Raw genomic sequence first — 22,329 nt, forward strand, 5'->3', positions numbered from 1 at the left:
AACAGGGTTAGAGGGAAACTAGTTGCCTGGGAATCAGATTATATTCTTGCATGTCAATATGGAAACTTTCCTTATTATACGGTGTAAGATAAGCTATTTGACAAATATGAGTCAGGGCTAGTTTCATGGGTGTGTGACCTGTTCAGGTACCCAGAGCTTCATGCTTAGAAGGGCCTCAAACTTTAATGTGGTACAGTTGCCATCTTTTAACCTTTGCATTTGTGTTTTATAAGTGAAGTCCAATGGGACAATGGAGCATGTGCCAAGGATTTGGAACTTCGAACTTCAGCTCACAAGTGGTCCTGCTTCCCATCTCTCTGCCTCCTTAGGATGAATTCTGTGCTACCCACTCACCACCTCCTGATGCTCCAGTTCTGCCTGGCCTTCTTGTTCACACTTTCACCCATTTTCACTGTTGCCCTCCATCCCCAGTGAAGGGCTGAGCACAGACGTGAGGAATGTTGGGGTCAGGCATATGCCCCATGGTATTTCAGGGTGAGATTACATGGTGTCCCTCCCCTTCTTGGTCTGGCAGCACCAGGTGTATTCAGCAAGGCTCTCACCCACTCAGGATCCAGCATGTCCCAGTGTGAAGGCTGCAATCTATTAGGGATTGCTTGTCCACTATGGGTTGGGACAGATATTCATGGGAAAAGAGATTGGCTTTCCTGCCCCTGACAGGGTCCTGCATTATCATTTTGTACTGGGTCTCACAAATTACGTATCAAGTCCTGATGTGAGTAGATGAATAACATACTCAGACTTCCTTTCCTAAAGGATCATCCTGACCGCCATGTTGGCTATAGGAGAGAAAGGGTGAAAACAGGAAGACCAGGAAGGAGGCAAGAATCCAGGTATGACGTCATTGTGAATCAAATCAGGGTGGTATCAGGGAAGGCAGTATAAAAAATGGTCAGACAAAAACAGAATTTGAAGGTAGAGCCAAAAGTATTTTCTGTTGGATTAGATGTGGAATCTCAGAGAAAGAAGTGGTCAAGGATAACTCCACTTTTTTTTTTTTGGCTTGAGAAACTAAAAAGATAAAGTTGCCATTAACTGAATTGAGAAGGAAGAGCAGATTTTGTGGTGGTAGTGGTGGGAGATCTAAAGTTCAGTTTCAGACTATTTAAATTTGACATATCTATTAAGCCTCCATGTATAGTTATTGAGAAAGCAGTTGGGTATATTCTGGGGTTCAGGGGAAATATCCAGCCTGAAGAAATAAATATAGGAGTCATCAGCATATAGGTGGTAATTTAAAACAATAAGATTTGATGAAATTATTGAGGAAGCGAGAGTACATAGGAAAAGATTTGAGGACTGAGCTTATTTAAAGATAGAGGGAACGAGAAAGAATTAGCAAATTACCCAGAATTAGCAAAGAAGCAGGCTTTGAGACAGGGGAAGGACAAAGTAAGTACTATAGTGAAAGCCAAATGAAGAATGTGTTTCAATGAGCAGGGAGCGATCAACTAAGTAAAATGCTGCTAAACCTTTTAAGGTTAAAATAAGATGAGAACTGAGTTGTTTAGTAAAGTGGAGATAAATGGCTGCAGATTTGTAAGAGCAGTTTCAGTGGAGTAGTATTTGGTTTATTTGAGTGCCTTCAAGAGGATAGAAGAACAGGAATTGAAGAAAGCCAGATTAGGCAACTCTGGAGGAATTTTGTTGTAAAAGGTTTCGGAGGAATGCAGTGGTGGTTACAAGGGGAAATGAAATCAAAAGAAGTTTTGTTTCATCTTGTTGTTTTAAATAGTGGATAAATAGGAGCATGTTGGGATAATCATGGGATAATCCAACAGAGAGGACAAATTGGTGATTGTGTAAATTAGTGTTGAATTGTGCTCTTGAGTAGTGAGAGGGAATGGGAGCTGGTGAACAAGTAGAATCCCCTTATAGAGGCAGGATACCGGTGTGAGAATACAAGTGCAGGTGGGCAGAGAGGGTGCTGAGAGCTTCACGGGTTCTGTTCTGATTGCTTCATTTTTCTCGATGAAATGGAAAGCAGCCATTAGCTGACAGTAATGATGGAGAAGGAGGTGTTTAAAGTTTGAGAAGGGAAGATAAGAAAAGAATGATAGTTTAGAAAAGTAGAAAAGCAAATGGCCTAGGAAGACGAGGTGTGGTTGCTTAGATCCCTAGGCTGCACTTTGGGTTTATGGTTATGGACCTAAAAGGAGCACAGTCAGCATAGCCTCACCTTTCTCCAGCCACAACCAGTTGCACAGGGTCAGACTTGAAATTGGTGAGAAGCAGGGTTTAAGCAGGTTGATATATTTTTTTTAAGTAAGAGGGACAACAGAGAAGATGTGTTTGACAGACTGTTAATGGTGGCACAAGATGGCATTGAAGCTGTGTAAGGACAAAGGTGAGGGCAAGAATGGGTTAAGGTACATGAAAATGAGGTAGAATTGAGTCCAAGAGTACTTGAAGGAGTGAGCTAACTATTTAGGAGGGATTAATCAGACAGTGGGATGCTTGAAATTGAGATTATGAAGCTGTCTAGTAAGGATATGGTTTGGGTAATGACAATAGGAATTAATCTCTGAGATAGGACAGAAGACATTGTCATTGAAGGCGAGATCACAGTACTGATAGGCCAGGAATCTGTATTAAAAAACAACTGATTCTGATGCAGGGGTTCCATAAACTGTGTTTTGAAGAAATCTCATTTTAGGGAGAGTGGACTAGCTGAACATAAAGTTTTAGAGCTAAATCAGAAAACATGAGGTGGTGGAAGAAACATGAAGAATATTAATAGATGTTATGTATCTAGTGTTTGAATGTGCTGGACTTGGTGTCAAACAGTTTACATGTCTCATTTTATTTATTCCTGGCAACAATATCGGGTGACAGAGATTGTTATCATTCTTATTTTACAAATGATAAACACGAGAGCCAGAAAGGTTAAATAACATGCCTAATGACACCACTGTCTGAGTCTAAACTCTGAGCTCTTAGCTCTTATGTTAGGTGCAGTGTTTGTGATAGAACAGGTGATATTAAAATCCGTGTCCTGAGATGTGAATAATAGCTTATGGGATTAGAGACTCTTGAGAACAATATTGTGTACAAAGCCCAGTAATATGCATTATTTTATTTAATCCTCATATTAATCCTATGTATTCAGCAACTTGCCCAGATAGTGGTGGGGCCAGTAAATAGCAGAGCCTGGATGCTCTTCCTCTGACCTCCCGCTTGTCTACTCCTTCCACTAACTTCCCCCATCATTATCCAGAGATGGTTCAGACAGATACTTTAGAGTCCAATAAGTTTTGAATAAATGTTAAAAAGGAAATCATTACTAGTTATTTTTTGTTAGAATCTAACAAGATAAGTTTTATAATCCCTATGTTTCCATGGGAACATTAGTACAGAATGTCATGTTCTTACTGTTGTGGAATGTTCTCTCTATAAATTCATGCACTCATTCAACTACAATTTATTGAGCAAATAGTTGTGTAGGTGCTGTGCTAGGTGCAGAAGATACAATTGAGTAAGAAACATCCCCGTTCTAAAGGAACCTTCGGTCAGCTCAGCCTTCAGAACCTCAGATACTCTGCAGGGCCAGTCCAAGCCTGGTGCAATTTAAAGCACTGCAATTGACCTAGAATACACTCTACCCCTTAGGACCCAGTTACCTAAGAGATCATTCCTCTCCCCAGTGGTTTGGCACAAAGTATGATCAACTGTAGTGCCTTGGAGATAGAATCTTAGATTTGGACCTTGGGGAAATAGAACCAGGGTATTTATTTATTTATTTTTTTCCCTACTCCAAGAGGGTCCAATTTTAAAGCTAGATTTAAAAATAGACCCTTTGCCTGGCTGGGTGGTACTGCACTGACCCTCATTCACCACTTGCCATTCCTTCTACTAGAAATACTGGATTTGTACATGTTGTGAAATGTTTTATGGGTTCTGCAGCCCAACAACCTCCTGCCCCAGACTGTCAGGCAAAGGCCAAATAAGACAGTGCTCAGGGCTCCAGTTTGTAAGAATAAAGAACAATGCATCCAGGGGTGAGGCACATTTTACTTTGTCCAGGTTGGTGCTAAAACTATGGATAAGCTGTAGCACAAGATGTCTGGGGTGGGTATTTCCACATGCAGAGAAAATTTTGCACTCCCACTTCTCAGTGTTACTGATTAAGAATGACACTTAACACTAGTTCAAACTGAGCCTGGAGTCTACAACAGGAAAGGGGGAGGGTGTTATGTTTTGCCTCCAGATTTAGAAGATCACAACTGGTGCTTAGTGGCAGTGTAACACGTGTTGCCTTACTTCCCTCTAGTCTTAAAACATGTGAGTCACTTACTCTTACATTGCAACAGTTAAGTGAAGCACACCAAAAACTAAGTTTTCTTATTAAAACAAAAGAGATGAGGATCTTATATGTATTGAAATTTTAAGAATCTTTTTGCTCTTTTCAAGCAGCAAAATATTTTACATTCTCTTTATATCTAATTTGGTGAATCACTCTGATCACAGATTTAATTTATTCGCGTCCTTTGGGGAGCTGTGGGACCACACATAAAGTCTGCATCTCCTATAGCTTTAAGAGAAGGTAATTCTTATTTTGGAGTGGGGGAGGTGGCACCAGCTCCCGGCTCCTCCACTCTCCGCCCGCCGGCCAGTACTCATTTTCCCGCGGCCACAGGTCGAGGCCCGCCTTCCGCCGCCCTCTGAGCGGCCGCCGGAACGCAGAGGTGCTTCCCATTTGCCCGAGGATGCGGCCAAGAGCCGCCGCCGGGCCCGCCTGCCGCTCCGCTCCTCCAGGCTTGGCCGCTTCCGGGCCGCGTGACGGCCCCGGAACCCTCCTCACCTCCCCGAGCCTGGGCGCCGGGCCTACCGGAGAAGCCCGGAGCCTTCCGGCAGTCTGCTCCTATCCCCGAGGGCTCCGGCTCGCGGCTCCTGGAGGACCTACCCGCCCTCCGCAGTCTGCGCGGCCCCCGGCAGTGCGCTCCGCTCTGCGCCTTCGCAGGTCCTGCACGCCCTCTCCGTCCCCAGCTCCCCAGGACCGGGTACACCCACGGCCGCCGCCAGCAGTCGGGGCCCTGGCGTCCCAGTTAAACCTATTCTCTCAACCCTCGCCGGCCCCAGCTGCACACCCAGCTCTTCTCCAGGTAGCCGCAGATCAGAACGCAATACAAAGAGGCCTGCAGTTCCCTAGCCCTCCCCGCCGCGGCACCCTGCCGTGCCCACTATTCTTCGACCCCTCTGAAGGCTGGACACCCGGAACCCTCTTCTTCGCGCCCTCCTGCTCCTCCGCCCCCACTGTTGGTCAAATCCATCCAGAGTTCTCCGAAATCCCGTGAGCGGGGGCCCTAGATCGTCCCCCTGCACCCCCTCGGCCGCTCTTCCAGGCCCCCGGGAACCACTAACCCCCTACCCTCACCAGCCGCTCCTCTCGATCCCAGCCCCTCCTCCGGGGCCTTCCTCCTCCCTTGCCCCTCCCGAGCCGGGGTGGGAGCGGCGGCAGCTGGAAGAGAAGGGATGAGGTCATCCTCTCCCTCGGAGTCAGCTGGTGGAGGAGAGGAAGCGGGAGGAGGGAGCGCGCGGGAAGGGAGGAGAGGAATGTGCAGGTCCGAGGAGTGCCGCGGCTGCCGCTGCTGCTCCTGCTGCTGGCGGCGGCGGCGGCTCGGGCAGCAGCCGCGAGGCCGAGACAAGGAGCGCGGGCGGCGGGCAGGGGCGCGCGCGGGGCGCCGCGAGCAGCTTGGCTCGGCGCAGGCAGCCAGGCGGCGCTCCTGCCGGCCCCGGGCGCGCTGCTAGCCCGGCCCAGCGCCCAGCCCGGAGGGCGGCGGGCGGCAGCGGACGGCGGGCGAGCCGGCGCAGGAGCAGGCGGAGGGGAAACCGCACCGCCAGGCAGGGAAGCCGAGGCGAGGCGAGGAGGTGGCGGGAGGAGGAGACAGCGGGGAAAGGTGTCAGATAAAGGAGGGCTCTCAGGTTTGGAGGCATCATGGCCGCTAAGTCAGACGGGAGGCTGAAAATGAAGAAGAGCAGCGACGTGGCGTTCACCCCGCTGCAGAACTCGGACCACTCGGGCTCAGTGCAAGGATTGGCTCAGGGCTTGCCGTCGGGGTCGGGGGCCGAGGACGAGGAGGCCGCTGGGGGTGGCTGCTGCCCAGACGGCGGCGGCTGTTCGCGCTGCTGCTGCTGCTGCTGCGCCGGGAGCGGCGGCTCGGGCGGCGGCTCGGGGGGCTCCGGCGGCCCGGGCGGCGGCGGGGCGGGCTCCGCGGCGCTGTGCCTGCGCCTGGGCAGGGAGCAGAGGCGCTACTCGCTGTGGGACTGCCTCTGGATCCTGGCCGCCGTGGCCGTGTACTTCGCGGACGTGGGCACGGACATCTGGCTCGCCGTGGACTACTACTTGCGCGGCCAGCGCTGGTGGTTCGGGCTGACGCTCTTCTTCGTGGTGCTCGGCTCGCTGTCCGTGCAAGTGTTCAGTTTCCGCTGGTTTGTGCACGATTTCAGCACCGAGGACAGCGCCACAACCGCTGCCGCCTCCAGCTGCCAGCAGCCTGCAGCCGAGTGTAAGACCATGGTTACTAGTGGGTCTGCAGCCGCGGAAGGCGAGCCTCGCCCTTCCACGCCGCAAAGGCAAGCATCCAACGCCAGCAAGACCAACATCACCTCTACCAACACTGGCAGCAACAGCGGCGGGGCCACCGGGGCCAGCGGCAAACACAGGTCTGCCTCCTGCTCCTTCTGCATCTGGCTCCTGCAGTCACTCATCCACATCTTGCAGCTCGGGCAAATCTGGAGGTACCGTATCAGGGGTCGGGGAAGAGGGAGATTTGCTGCTGCTATTACATCCCCACTGCTTTGCTTCTGCACGAAAATCAGTTTAGGGTTGCTGTGGTAGTAACCCTAGTCACACTCTTTCAGCTATTTTTTAAAAACTGCGTTTTGCATTTTTAAAATTTGTGATCACAGCCTAGCGTGGGAGGGAAGTGAGAAACAAGGGAAAGGCGACAAGGTGGTTTTGGTCGCCTCATCCCTTCTGTCTTCCCACTCTGCTTCACTAGCTTCTCTCTCTTTATATGTTACTGACCCTTCCCCTCCCATATTTAGTGATACTGTTTTGGTAAGTAGGAGAGGATTCCTGTCACATCTAAAAATCCTTTTTTTTTTATTATGTTGAATTTGAAGCGTATGTTGCAATTTAGATGGCTTCTTTTGTTCTCTGAGAAAAACAGCAAATTCTAGTTAGATGGCGGTTGTTGATTCTCAAAAGTACCCACATTCTAATTATCACTGCTAGAGAAGTACCTTGCTCCAAGTAAAGAGCTTAGTAGGGACAGAGCTTGTCATTTTTGAAAAATATCAATGTCTATATCTTTATATCTATCTACAAAGAATAAGTGAGTACACTTTATAGGACCCAGACTTACTTTTACAGTGTACTTTGTGATTACCTTGCAATATCCCCATATCTGATTTCTCATATAACTAAGAACCCTTGGAAAAGGGGTGGTGCATCTTGTAAACTTTAATCGTGTTTGGCATCTTCATTGACTGCTTTGCTACTTGTCATCTTATCTACCAAGTCTTTTTACACATATATCACTTCCACTTCCAAACTGGAATACAAGGCTAAACTTCTTGGGCAGAGGGACCCTCGTCTGAGCAGTCAGTGCCTGGATTTAGGAATATAATGAAACAGTATGGTCAGGACTGTGTTCCTCAGACTTTTATGTTTTCAATAGCTTTGGAAGTAATATTTTATACCTACACAAATTCTTTGTATCAAAGCATTTAGATACTAACATCCCAGAGCTTTTTTGGTTTAAAATGACTTAGTAGGTATGTAGTATAAGTAAAATAAGGAAACTTCCTAGCAAGTGCACTGACATGGGACTACATTCTGCTATGCCAGTGCCCTTTTCAGTTTCGTTTGTAGTTATTCTTCTGTGATAGAAGACATTGTAAGTCATTAACTATGTATGGTGAGGTATCCCATGTGGAAACAACTCAGAGAATTTGTAGAACAAAACTAAAAACTTTTTTTTGTTTGTTTATGGTGAATAATAGTGTTTTCATTGAAGAAGAGCAAGTGTGGTTATTTTGCAACTTTTCCTGGGACCATTGCTTTGTAAAGCAGGGTAAGCATTTTTATAGACAGTGATCTTTCAGATTGTGAAACTTTTATTTTTAATCAGAAACTTTCTGGAAAAGTGGTATATGATACACAGTCAGAAAACTGATGTTGGAAACCTCCATATTTTTGACTCAAAGGACTTTTTGAAATGCCAGTTGAATGTGATAACTATATTTCCCATGGTTGATTTTTGTGAAGACTTACAGCTTGATGCCCTTCAAGTTTGATGGAAAACTCAAATGCTTGTTTTAATTACTGAAATTGGTTAGTGGCTAAGATGCATATGATTAGCAGTTTTAATCTGATAATGTGGTAAATGAAGCTCAATATTGCATTTGTTAACTTTTGCAAACTTTATGCAGGATTTGAAAAGCACTTATTTTTAGTCGCCTTTAAAATTTCTAGATTTATGTAAATAAACACTTCTCAATTCTATTAACTGAAGAACTATCCATGTTTCCTACAGATTGATACTTTATGAAAAATCTGATATCAAATTCTGATATCAAGGTGTCAGATAGAGGAGGTTGTTTTAATTATAGTTGTATTTATTAGACCTTCTACATCAAACATTTTCCCCATTAAAAAATGATGTTTATTACCTCAGGACAAAAAATGCAGAAAGTGAAAAATAAGAAAAGAAAAGGAAAGACAAGGGCCTAAACACATCTCAGTGAGACCACAGCCACTGGGTCAACTGGCCATCCAGAAAAGCTATGGAAGGGGAGGAGGGATGGAAGTGTGAGGTTGAAAGCAGAAGGAAAACCACGGGCTGTCTGACAAATGCATTAACTGACCCAACGTTTGGAGATACAGGGTTACACATGATTCCTTTTGTTAAGCATTTCTACAGTGTTTTCCTTAAAGGCTTTAAAGTTTGTTCTGCTAATGCATGTTCATCTGGGAAGAAGCATTGTTGGAAATATTTCAGATATTATTTGTCTACATTTTCAGAATATGCATTTAATATGCAAATCTGTATTATCTAATCTATTACTGGATTCTGGTTAAGATATTTGGGGGATGGTGTGGTAACTTGTTGGAAGCATGATCTGAGACTCAGCCTAATTTTATTTTTATAAAGTATGTTAAAAAACAAAACAAAACAATGTTAGCCTAATGTACAAAATTAAAATTGGATCAGAAAGTTCATGGAATTTAATACTCAGATGCATCCTAAATTATTTCAACTTCTCTAAGTGTAGATTATTTGAATGGAACTTTGGGGAGTAGATGCATCTGGTGAAATGCAATTAGTCCCAGATTATTGTACTAGAACACTATTATTCCTTAAATTAGGAGCATCCCTCTGCCTCTCTATCTTTTCTTTTCAGTGCATTTGTACACAAATGTTGCAGAAACACAAGGGTACTGAATGGTTCAGAGCCCAAAGGTCATTATTCATGTTTTAACATGCTACTTTCTAAGATCATTAGAATAGATTTTAGCTAGGTTGGTAACAGTTCATTGTATTTCCATGAAATTCCAGTTGTTTTAGGTAAGGGCCAGATTCTAAAAGCTTTCTATAGATAAAATTCCTATTTTAAACATTTTGGAAAAGATATGCATGTATTTATACATTTATTACAAATGCAACTGCTGAAAGCAATGATACATATTCATTTCAATTAAAATTTCCTAATGGGAAATTAATGTCAGCTTTTAAATTCATAAGAGTTGATCCTAAGAAAGAGCCATTTGAAATAGTGAACTTCTGCTACCATGTGAAAAGAGCAATTATGACTTTAAAGGAACTGTGCCTGTGAATGAATGAAAAATTATTTTTTTCTTGTTCATTTCATATGATTCCATAAGTCACTAAGAGTGCAGTTCAGCCAGTGGGAATCACAAATGCCCAATCAGAACAATCTTTTTGTCTTCATACACATTATCAATTATATCTAGATGTCTTCTTCCTACAGAATTTGTGACTTACTCTTAAAATTCGACCTGCATTTCTCTTGTATATGTATGTACATATTTAGTTGTTTTCTATCAAATAGGCAGATTGCAAACAATAAATCAATCCATGGTAAAGTGGGTAGTATTTACTAGTTTGGGTTTTGTTTCTGAATATCTGCCATGAGAGTCATGGAAGTGGGGAGGGAAGACCCGGAAAAAAAAACAGTTTTTTCAGCTATTCTCATTCTTGTTATTCCACAAGGTATTAACGTGTGTTCCATCTTCAAATACATTGGGAAAAGGACCAGTTAAACAAAGTTAAACAGATCTCTCTACAGCAGGACTTCTCAGAGCCTGAGCCATTAATAAGCTAATGTGCAATTGTCAGTAACTTTTTAAAGAACACTCCTATTAAATAGTCTTGTGATGAGGTGGCACATATAGCACTTTGATTAATATTGTTCTATACCATTCTTAAAAATACCAAAAATGAATAATAATAACAATTTTATATGGCAATTAAAAAATCTACAGATATTTTTATATTTCTTATCTCATCTAAGTTTTAAAATAAACTAATAGGGAATCATCAGTATCTCTGATGTAGGATATTTTCTATGTGCTGGGATCGTGTCTCGTGAAAATGAAGAATGGAAGCACCAACCAAGGAGAGACGAGGAGTTGTAAAAGAGGATAGTTTATTAAAAGTGAAGAGTAGAGTCACAGCTCTCCGAACGAGAGGGGATTATGAACGGGTTGTCCAGTTGACTGAGGCAAAAGTTCTTACTTTTATACCTTCCCTTGCCTGCTTGGGGAAGTGGGCTGGCGCCTTCTAATGGAATTTGTATCAAGTTTGTCCTGTTTGACCACCCTAAAGGAATTAAGGAACCCATTCTTACCTATTAGATCTGCTCCTTTGTCCAGCCAAAAGGGATTTATGAGATAATTTATTAACCTCAAGGCGTATTCTCATATCTTTGTCCTGGAGTGAAGGAGACATTCCAGAACCTGGAGTTTCAGGATATGGCTGCTTTTTATTTATTCCACCAGGGACCTCTCTGTTTACCTCACAACATGCTGACTAACCTGTCTCAATCCTCCCTCTGAAGACATAACCCTAACTGCCATTAGGGAATAGGGGCGGTGACCGCTGTGGCTACTTCAGGCCGAAAAGGGGCATAGAAAGAGACCGGCAGCTAGGGCTTGTCCAGAGGGTCAACCCTATCTAAGGGTCCCCAGTAGATGAACAAATCCAGGTGAGGATGTTGTTGTCCTGTAGGCCATCATAGTCAACCAGTAGGTAGTCTGTAAGCTGAGAAGTATTGTAGGCAACAGTATGAGGTAACACCTATAATAATGGATAAAAGAAAAATGAGAAAAGTTTCCTTAAGTTCCGCTAAACTGGGAAGCCAGGAAGTAAGGAAGGAAAAATCTAGGCCAAAGAATCTTGTTTTTATTTTAATATTGGAAACTGTATTATGAATTTGTTGAACTTTATCTTTAATAAACTGTGAATTATCAGAGAGATTGAAACAGCATAACCCTTTAAACTTTTACATCCTTGATTATGTATGAGAAGTAGATAATCTATGGCAGCTGTTTTTGAGAACCGTTTCTCTGACCTGTCCTAACTCTTGTCTCATGGCATGGATAGCCTGGGAGGTAGTGTTGAGGGCCTCTGTTATTGGGTAAGCTATCGTTAAGGATACCAGGACTGGAAAGAACCCAAGCAGCACTCAGAGAGTTAGGAAGGTCAGCTTTATTACGCTGGCGGGCTCAGCGGGATATTTCCCAAAATACTGAGCCCCTAGAAAGGTTTTGAGCAGGTTTTTATGGGTTGGGGACTTCCTTGAGTCGGGGAAGTGGTAGGTGTCATCTGGTGATTGGCTCGGGGTGTGGCTTGGAGGGGGTTATGCGGAAGTGGGTTGGGGCTTAGGCTGGGGACTTCTCACTCCGCTGGGGCCACCATTTTAGGTCAGTTTCATGTGGCAGGGAACCATTTTAGGTCAGTTTCTCCATCATGTCCCCCCTGTTGATGATCATAAGTGATAAAAACTTAGAGATCATTATATTGGCTAAGAGGACGATAACTCCGTAGGGCAAGGATCCCGGCTGTAGCCTGACGGGTGACCGAGGTCTCTATGAGACATATGACAGTGTTGACTATGCATGGCCTGACAGTAGCAAGGAGGAGGATCGTGAGGAGTTTCCCGGCTAGGGGTAGGAGCCAAGAGGACCATGAGTTGGGATTGAGTTCCCAAGAGCTGAGGAGGTCGTCTCTGCATTTCTGGATGCGGTCGCGGAGTTCGCGAACTTTAGCGGTGACGATCCACACTGGTTGATGAAGTAGCAGCATTCTTCTCCTGGGAGCAGAGAAGTGCCTCCTTTCTTGGCAATGAGTAGGGCTAATGCCCGCCTATTCTGTAGGGCGACTGCTGCAAGGCTGTTGAGTTGGGACTAGAGGGTAGCGAGGGAATCGGCTACTTGGTCCATGCCATCGTAGAGTTCGTGGAAGAGTCTGTGACAGAAACTGACAGAGGATCCGAGCCCAGCAGTCCCAGAAGTGACCCCAGCGAAGATGCCTGCCCCAAGTAGGAAAGGGGCTGCAGCAACACGTTTCCGGCGTGGGGTAAGCCTGGCCTCCAGCTCAGAGTCAGTCTACAGAGAGGCCTTGGGGGTGAGGAAAATCTGGATGCAAGGATCGGTGAGATTAGAATCTACATAGCGCAAAACAAGTCCATTACAGAGGAGAAAGATGCCAGGCGAGGCACAATACGGGGTGCCCGAGGGAACTGAGAGGTTATGGGCACATAAGAAGGGCTGTAGTTTACCCCAGGAAGTGACACTGGGGGAAACTACACAGGTATAGTTGGGCGCAGAGGCCACTGGGATTTGGTCAGCTATTGGCTCCAGGGTGTAGGTGACATTGTTTGGGCTGGTATTGTTGTCTGAGCTCCAGTCGGGGAACTGGGATTCCAATATAACTGGTCCAGGTGAGGGGTAGGTAAATCCAGCAGGTGGGGGTGGAGGCAGGGTTAGTGGCGTCTAGCCAGGTGGTCGCCCACAAGCTATAGGTGGTGTTCAGGAGGTGCCGGGTGAATAGCGAGGTATCAGGGACTCAGGTTAGTCTCTGCAGGTAGGTTAGGTTGAGACCTCAGTAAAGGGGGCGATTCCCGACAGAGAGGTTGGCAACCTGTTGGACCTTGTTTTTGATTTGTTGGGCGAGGGCCAGGTCCTGGACTCTTCCCCCATCAGAGTGACCGATGTGGGTAAGATAGGTCCAACATGCCTGTCATCCTAGTGTGCCTGGGCAGTTAGGGCTAGTGATTTTCCTCGTCCAATAGCTCTTGGATCCATCGTAGCAGAGGGAGGCTGTGGTGTAACACTGCAAGGGCATGAGGGTAAAGTACGAGATGGTTTCGTGGCCAGCGAATTTTCCCCAGCAGCCTGAGGGACAGGAAGGGGAGGTCGTGATTCCATCCCAGGGAAGAGATAGTATGAGAAAAAGCCAAATCATGGGAGAGGAGGTAGGGAGCCCAGAACAGGAAGTAGAACCCTAACAGTCCCTTCTCCAGTGGTGACCAGCTCAGTGGGGAGGATGCAACGAGACCAGCAAAGGTCAGAAACAATAGGAGTCCAATAACAGGGAAGACGGAGGCTGGGCAGATGACGGCGAGGCTTATCCGGGCTGTTTCTTGAGGGTCAGGCGGAGTGGATGGGCCGGGTCAGGTTGCACAATCCAGGCGTCGTCCTCCAGCTGGGCTCTTTTAACTCGAGTGTGATGGATCCACAGAGCGATGCCTGAAAATTTAAAGAGCAGTGGGAGTAAAAAGGATAACAGTGTGAGGGCCGGTCCACCAGGGTTGGAGGGGCTCGCGCCTCCAATCTTTGACCCAGACTTGATCTCCTGGGATGAAGGGGTGTACTGGGGCCCCGAGAGAAATGGGGGCCCTTTCTAGGATGTAAGCATGTACATCTGTGAGGACCTTGCCTAGCATGGCCATCTAGTTTTGGAAGTTGGAGAACCCCAACTGGCGAATGTTGCCAGAGAGGCTGGTTAGCAGGGGAGCGAGTCTCCCCGAACATAATTTCGAAGGGAGAGAACCCAGATTTGCCAGGGGTGCAGCACGCCCGAAGGATGGCTAGTGGTAGGAGGTCCACCCACCCTAGGGAAGTCTCCTGGTGGAGTTTAGCTAATGTCTCCTTGAGGGTATGGTATGGTTCATGCATTCAACTTTCCCTGAGCTTTGTGGTCGGTATGCTGTATGGAGTCTCCAGTTGATGCCTATGGCCCTGGTTACCGTCTGGAGGAGTTCTGCTATGAAAGCTGGCCCATTGTCACTGTGGATAAAAAGTTGAATCCTGTAGTGGGGGATAATCTCCCGGAGGAGGACCTTGGCTACTTCTTGACTCTTCTCAGTCTGAGTGGGGAAGGCTTCGACCCACCTGGAGTAGACACAGACCAGGACCAGCAAGTACTTAGTACACGTCAGTTTGTCATGTCAATGAAGTCGACTTCGAGGTCCTCAAAAGGTGCGGTACCGCTTCTCTGAATCCCAGGGATGGGGCTAGGGCCGAACTTTGGATTGTTCTTTGCACAAGTGAGGCAGCATTATCCGATGGACTTGCAAAAAGAGCTGACAGCAGGCTAATGTAGAAGTTTTTGGCTAGGAGGCTTTCAAGAGCAGTTTTTCCTAAGTGGGTTAACTTGTGATATTCAGCGGTTACTTGAGGACCTAGCAGGGCTGGGATGAAGAGTCTTCTATCGGGCAGTTGCCATCACCCTTGTGGCAATCTGGTAGCCCCTTCTGAATTTGCCCATCTGAGTTCTTCTTTTGTATACTGCGGGAGGGACATGGTGGTAGTGTCAGTGACCAAGAGTAGTTCACTAGGGCTTCCCATCACCGCTGATTTGGCTGTGGTGTTGGCAAACCTGTTCCCGACTGCTGAGGGCTCGTTGCCCCTCTGGTAGCCCCGACAATGGATAACAGCAACCTGCTGGGAAAGCCAAATGGCTTGTAGGAGCTTAAGGATTTCTTGTTTATTTTTAATAGTTTTTCCCTCCGTGGTCAGAAGGCCTCTTTCTTTGTATATAGCCCCATGGATATGGACAGTTGCAAAGGCATACCAAGAGTCGGTGTAGATGTTGACTTTTTGGCCCTCGGATAGAGTAAGGGCTCTTATTAGTGCCCATAGTTCTAACCATTGGGCCAACCATCCCAATAGACATGCCCCTGCCTCGAGTACCCCATCTGAGGTAGTTACCGCATACCCCGCATGACATTCTCCGTCTTTCAGGAAGCCGCTGCCATCAGTATACAGAGTAAGGTCTGGGTTAGGATGTGGGCTGTCCCGGAGGTCGGGTCTGGTGGTGTAGACCTCGTTGATAACTTCTATACAGTCATGTTCTGGATCCCCTTCCTCAGTTGGCAGGAAAGTAGCTGGGTTCAGGGTGCGCACAGTTTCTAACGGGATCTGAGCGTTTTCCAGGAGTAGCCCTTGATAATGAGTCAGACATGCATTCGACAGCTATCGGGGTCTTTGACTGTTCATTAAGGTGGTGACTGAGTGGGGTACTTTAACTATGAGTCTCTGGCCTAAGGTGAGCTTATCTGCCTCTTTGATGAGAATCACAGTGGCTGCTAAGGCCCGTAGGATGGTGGCCAACCCACTGCTACTGGGTCTAGTTTCTTTGAGAGGTAGGCGATGGGACGGAGCCATGGTCCAACTGTTTAGGCCAACAGTCCTAAGGCTACTTTGTTTCTTTCATGGACGAATAAGTGGAATGGCCTCTCTGCATCAGGTAACCCGAGGGCTGGGACCTGTCCAAGTGAGCTCTTGAGCTGCTGGAAGGCATGTTCTTGATCCTCTGTCCATAGCATGGGGGACTTTTCTTGACCAGTTAGAGCCTCATATAAGGGCCAGGCTAATGCTGAAAAGCCAGGAATCCATATCTGGCAGAAGCCAGCGGCCCCAAGGAACTCACGGAGCGCTCTCTGGTTGGTGGGCCGAGGGAGGGAGGTAATGACTTTCTTTCGCTCGGTGCTGAGGGCCCGCTATCCTTTGGAGATGACAAAGCCCAAGTACTGTACTTGTTTTCTGCAGGCTTTCTTGCAGGAGATTCTATATCCTGTCTTGGCTAAGTGGGACAGGAGTGCCCGCATCGCGGTTTGGCACTCGGTTTCGGTGGCACAGGATAAGAGCAGATCATCCACCTATTGCAATGGAGTGCTGCAGTATTCTTCTCGAGGGAAGGTGGCTACATCTGAGGCTAGCGCTTCCCCAAAGAGAGTTGGGGAGTTTTTTGAAGCCCTGGGAGCCTAGTCCATGTCGGCTGGAGCTGCCGGCTGGTATCAGGTTCAGTCCATTCAAAGGCGAACAGTGATTGGCTCTGGGGTGCCAACCGAATGCAGAAGAATGCATCTTTCAGGTCCAAGCAGGTGAACCATCCGGCCTCCGGGGGCAGCTGACTGAGGAGAGTATACGGATTTGGGACTACGGGGTATAGGGAGACTGTGGCTTAGTTTCCCGCTCTCAAATATTGTACTGGCAGGTATTCTCCATTAGGCTTCCTTATCGGCAGGAGGGGCGTGTTCCATGGCGACTGGCACTCTACCGAGTGTCTCTGCTGCTCTGAGACGGGTGAGGTGTTTTTGAATCCCTGCCCGAGCTTCCCTGGAGAAGGGGTATTGGCATAGCCGTTGGGGTTAGGCTCCAGGTCTCAGTTCTACCAAAACTGGGCCTTATGTTTTGCTAGCCCAGGTGGGTTATCTTCAGCCCAGACCTCCGGGAAATCGGCCCTGTAGGCTTCTGGGTTTTGTTCTACACTGCCAGTCCTGTAGAATCTCCATTCTTCTTCCCTTGGGGTGGTGATAGACAGAATAAGTCCCTCTGACGGGGGCTGCAGTGACATGGTGGCTTGGCCTGATGGTTCAAAGGAGATTTGTGCCCCTAACTTGGTAAGGAGGTCACGGGATTGGGCAGTCTGCTAAGTAGAGGAACTTGTGTGACATGGTGTGTCCTCCTAATTTACAAGTCTGAGCGTGGCAGAATGGTCAGCTCTTAGCTTGATCCCCGGTGGCTCTCATTATGGTGATTCTGCGGTCCCCGAGCTGTGCCACCGGCGTGGTGACTACCAAGTGTTCTGCTCCGGTATCTACCATAAACATCACTGTTTGGTCCCCTACATCTAAGTCAACCGTAGGCTCGTGGGGGCCGAGTTCTAAGGAGCCCAGTCCTCTTCAGTCCAACTCGATTCCCACTAATCCTCTGAAGTTGGGCTCTGGGCTGGTTGGGTTGGGACCACGGGGAGGCTGAGGCTTTCCTTTCCCAACGGTTGGGGCACTCATTCTTCCAGTGGCCCAGTTCCTTACAATACGCACATTGGTCTTCTTTTAGCGGGGTGCAAGGACAGGGTCCTGCCTGCTGGTGGGTAGGCCCTTTTCTTCCGGACCCATCCTCTTCTTGTTGGAGAGGAGCCCAGAGGAGGGTTACTTTTTCTCTCATCCTCTTATCGGCCTCTCGTTTAGTTACAACCTCACGGTTCCAATAAACCTTGTTAACCACCTACATGAGCTGGGTGATATTCATTCCTGTGAACCCCTCAAGTTTTTGGAGTTTTTGGTGGATATCAGGAGCTGCCTGAGCAACGAAGGCTGAGTTTATCATCCTCTGATTCTCGGGGGGGGGGACTTCTGGATCAAATGGGGTGTAGTCTCAGAACACCTCACAGAGACATTCACAGAAGTCGCCAGGAGTTTCTTCCCCATTTTGGGTTACATCGGCTGTTTTGGACATATTGGTTGGTTTTCAGGCTCCTGCCCGCAACCCTCTTAGGAGAGCATCTTGGTATCGGCTGATTGCATCTCTCCCCGCTTCAGTATTAAAGTCCCAATCAGGCCGTGCATCCAGAGCAGCCTTGGTCACCCAGGTGGCAGCATCTAAGACTCCTCCGGGGCCACTTCTTTTAGCCACTGCCTTGCCCCCTGTATGATCCGCCGGAGTTCTTCCCTGTTGAAGAGCATTCGGAGGAGTTGTTGACAGTCCTCCCAGGTGGGGCGATGAGTGTGGAAGAGATTCCATAAGATCTATCATGGCTTGTGGTTTCTCCGAGTAAGTTGGGGTATGATGTTTCCAATTGAACAGGTCAGTGTTGGAGAAGGGCTGGTAGGAGATGACGGGGCGTCCTGGCTGGAGGGTCCCGTCATCTCCAAGTTGGTCTGGCCCTCTGGTCTCCCAGAGGGGCAGCTGAAGCAGAGGCGGGTCTGTGGACCGAAGTCGACTAGCAGGTCCTGGTGAGGGTTGGTGTTTAGGATCAGGGGCTCCCTGGGGAGGACTTGAGAGGTCAGGTGTTGGCCTGGGGTGGGGGTGGGATCGGACGGTGGCAGAGTGTCTGGAAATGGCGGGGCCGTGCCAGCCGTTGGCCGTGGTGTGTAGAGAGCTGGTGGCAGCTCTTCGTCGGGGTCTCCCTGGTAAATGGTCTTAGTCATGTCTTTCTGGGTGCAACCTCGTGGGTTCCATGCAATGAGGATCCTGGACTGTCCCTTACTATTGGAGTAGAATCGTACCCAAGGGGCAAGGGTTTGAGCTATTTCCAACCACGAGTCAATGTAAGGGAACTGGTCTGGATGTTCTGGTGTCCCGGTGACAACTATGTAGACTTGGCAAATCGTGGGGAGGTCAAAGTGCCTTCTGAGGTCCATCCCACGTCAAAACTTGGCCACTCCAGTTCACATAAAGTACGGAGACATCCGGGGGTCATTTTGACCCAGTAGTTGCCTCCAAACCTTTCCTGAATTTCTTTAACATGCAGTCTAGAACCATGGGCTTCCCGTGACTCCCTCCCATGATGTTCAGTGTCGCGTAGTCAAGGGAAGGGTCTCAATCAGGCGCCTGCCTGGCCGTGTCCCACGCGGGAACTTTGTGTACGTCTTGGCTAAGGTGTGCCGATATAAGCCCCGGGCCTGGTCACAGTCCGAGAGTGCAAATCACCGTTATGCCTTCCGACGCTACCATGGAATGCAGGTTGGTGCTCACTCGAGCTCCATAGCTGACAGGCCGAGGATCCACACAGAATCCCATTCAGGACTAAGCACACACACATCCATTCAGGGAGGAAAGACGCTCTCCCCTGGAATGGCCCTAACTAGAGTCCGAAGTGGGACTCAGTGCGAGGTGATTAGGCTCCCCTTCTGCCGTTAGGCAAGCCTAACTGTGTCGGCCCCGAGGTCTTACCATGTCCGATGTCCTGGTTGACTGTCTGTCCTTTCTCTCTACCGGGGGTCCAGCTGGGAGTCACTGGCCGGAGCCGGTGGGAGGTCGCCGGTCCTGGGCCTGCCGAAATCAGCAGGGCGCGCCTAAATCCTTCTCGGCTCTCCCGCCTCCCTATGGCCCGCTCTCCAAACCGCTGGCTCAACGGGCCAGTGCGGTTGGGTTTCCCGGTCAGGGAACCAAAAATGTTATGGATACCAGGACTGGAAAGAACCCAAGTGGCACTCAGAGAGTTAGGAAGGTCAGCTTTATTATGCTGGCAGGCTTAGCGGGGTCTTTCCCAAAATACTGAGACGCTAGCAAGGTTTTGAGCAGGTTTTTATGGGTTGGGGACTTCCTTGAGTCGGGAAAGTGGTAGGTGTCGTCTGGTGATTGGTTGGGGTGTGGTTTGGAGGGGGTTATGCAGAAGTGGGTTGGGGCTTAGGCTGGGGACTTCTCTCTCCACTGGGGCCACCATTTTAGGTCAGTTTCATGTGGCAGGGAACCATTTTAGGTCAGTTTCTCCATCACTAATTGATTAATTTTTACATTTAAAGCAATGGTTATAGCAGGTACTACAAAAATAGGTAAGGATACATACGCTGTGGGGCTGAAAAAATGTATATTGCTGTTACAGCTGGAGTGCAGAGTAAGCTTATTGTGATGTTTAACCTGATGAGGCCTTTGGGGTAAGAAGACAGTTAATCTCCAGAGAGCAGGGTCCTCTGGTGCTGTAAGCTGGGAGGTTATCTTCCCACAAATGAGAAACCATCTAGCCGGCAATTTGACATGTGCATTAGAACTCACAGAACTGTAGAGCTACAGTTTAAACTGTTACAGTCTGAAAGATTAAAGCACTGGCTGGAGCAGCTAATGAAATTAACACATTGATTAGCCGGAGTTACAGCTCGTTTTCCTTTACTCAGTTCTAGTGTTTGGGTGAGAGCTATTAGCTCAGCTAGTTGTGTGCTGGGCTAGTTGTGTGCTAGCCCTAGACGGAAGTGTTGTGCTGGAGACCCTGCTCTCTGCGCCATTTGTCATGCGGGGCAGCCTGCAGGGCCTCTGGTTCCACTTCCTACATAAGAACGCAGGATATGGCTAGGCCAAAAAGGAACACCCACCGAGCCATAGGTAGAGGAGTCATATCACTATATTGTCTCTGGCGGCTGGGCGAGACACACGCAGTAGTAGCCACACGATCTGCAGTCCGCCATTCACTTCTGTGTCTGCCAACCAACCAACCAATCAACGCAGCCCCACAGTTACATCAGTAGTCAATTGGCTAACATGTTACAGCTGATGGCCAACCAATCACAGTTGATGGTCATTCACTACCTGAGCCAGCACCTCCCCATGCCAGGCCGAGAGCCTGGAAACTGCTCTCTGGAACTCTGTCCCCACAGGAAGGCTTGTATTTTCTAAGGTATTATGTAGAGGAACTACAGCACAGTCAGCCTATTATATGTTATTTTCTATAAAAGAGCTCCCATCACTGAAGAGTGTCCAATCTGTGTTGTCTAGGAGTGTTTCTTATAAATCTGCTCTGTCATTATAGGTTTGCATTGAAACTTGTTGGCAGTTAATTCTTCCTCTATCTCTGGGAGGAATGCGGCAGGATTAAGGGTGGAGCAGGTCTGTATTTGGATTACAGGATTTTCTAATAAGAGGGCCTGATACTGCAGGAGGTGGCTATCAGTGAGTCAGTGACTATTATTAGCATTTAAAAGTCCTGGAATGTAATTGGGGGCAAAGGCCGTTAAGTCCTGTCCCATCCTGAGTTTGGTGGCTTCAGGAACCAGGAGGGCAACTACAGCTACAACCTGGAGGCAAGCTGGCCAGCCGTGTGCTACGAGGTCTAGTTTCTTACTTAAATAGCCTACTGCTTGTTGTGAGGGTCCCCTGGGTTTTTAGGACTCCCAAAGCCATTCCCTTTCTGTTATATATAAATGAAAGGATTTTCCTGTAGGAAGGCTTGTTCTGCCTCTGAGTTCCAAAGTAACAGATGAGTATTTGCAATTTGAGTTATCTTTAATTAGTTGGTAAAGGGGGTGGGCCATTTTTCCTAGGGTTTCTGGGCGGGAATTCCCTCCCGTTCTTGTGAATCTTTTTCGCTTTCCCATTCCCAATCCTGAGAAAAGTTGGTTGGGAAATCGGGAAAATCAGCTCCTTGAACCCAGGTGGTTGGTAGTATCGGCCATCACTTTGTGGAAATGATTCATTGTGGAGAACAGAAAACAGTTTATATTTCGAGATTTGGGAACGGGAAAGTGAAAAAACTCCTGAGAATGGGCGGGAATTCCCGCCCGGAAACCCTAATTTCTCCGTATCCTGGGATCCATGGGCATCAGTAGCTGATAATGCCTAGGAAGCCCCTTAATTGTTTCAGGGTCTTAGGTAGGGGACACATGGAAATGGGATGAACTCTGTCCTCCCCTAGGGCCCTAGTCCTTCAGAGACAATTAGCCCAAGGTATTTGACAGAAATCTGACACATTTGGGCCTTAGTCTTGGAAATCTTATAGCCTTTAGAGGCTAAAAAATTTAGAAGAGCAGTGGTGCCTCAGCTGATGAGGTCTTCAGACAGAGCACATAGTAGAAGGTCGTCAACATTGTAAGAGCTTACAACTATCATAAGAAAATTCTGATAAGTCCCTAGCCAGGACCTGTTGAAATAGGTGGGGACTATCTCTAAATCGCTGAGGAAGAACCATCCCAGTGAGCTGTGAACTCTGGCTTTCAGGGTCCTCAAAGGCAGAAAAAGCCATCTTTTAAGAGTAAAACTGTGAACCATCTGACAATCTCAGATATTTGGGCTAGAATAAGAGCATGTAAGAATTTGGAGCTATATAGGGTGTAGAGGAATAACTGCCTCGTTGATGGCCTGGAGGTTTTGAACCAATCTCCATTCTCCATTTAATTTGGGAACCCCTAAGATGGGGGTGTTGCAAGAACTATTGCATTCTCTAAGGAGTCCTCGTCATTTGAGACTGTTAATTATAGGGATTAGTCCTTTCCATGCCTCGGGTTTTAGAGGGTATTGTTTCCGGCAAGGAAATAGAGTGGGGTCCTTCAGATGAATGTCTG

General features: G+C 47.6%; 1 protein-coding gene across 6 annotated transcripts in view; it reads left to right on the forward strand.

The window, feature by feature from the left end:
• The first annotated feature begins 5,787 nt into the window (after positions 1–5,787).
• The window catches only part of XKR4 (XK related 4), a 504,890-nt gene continuing 488,348 nt past the window's right edge, over positions 5,788–22,329 (forward strand). For all 6 annotated transcript variants that reach the window (XR_013994728.1, XR_013994729.1, XR_013994730.1 and 3 more), the window contains exon 1: positions 5,788–6,759. Coding sequence is in view for 2 of the 6 variants with exons in the window: in XM_081070073.1 (XP_080926199.1) it covers positions 5,957–6,759 (803 nt within the window). In the remaining 4 variants the exon portion in view is untranslated. The remainder of the gene's footprint in view (positions 6,760–22,329) is intronic.

The sequence above is a fragment of the Rhinolophus hipposideros genome, assembly GCF_964194185.1.
Source record: "Rhinolophus hipposideros genome assembly, chromosome: 13".
Lineage (NCBI taxonomy): Eukaryota > Metazoa > Chordata > Mammalia > Chiroptera > Rhinolophidae > Rhinolophus > Rhinolophus hipposideros.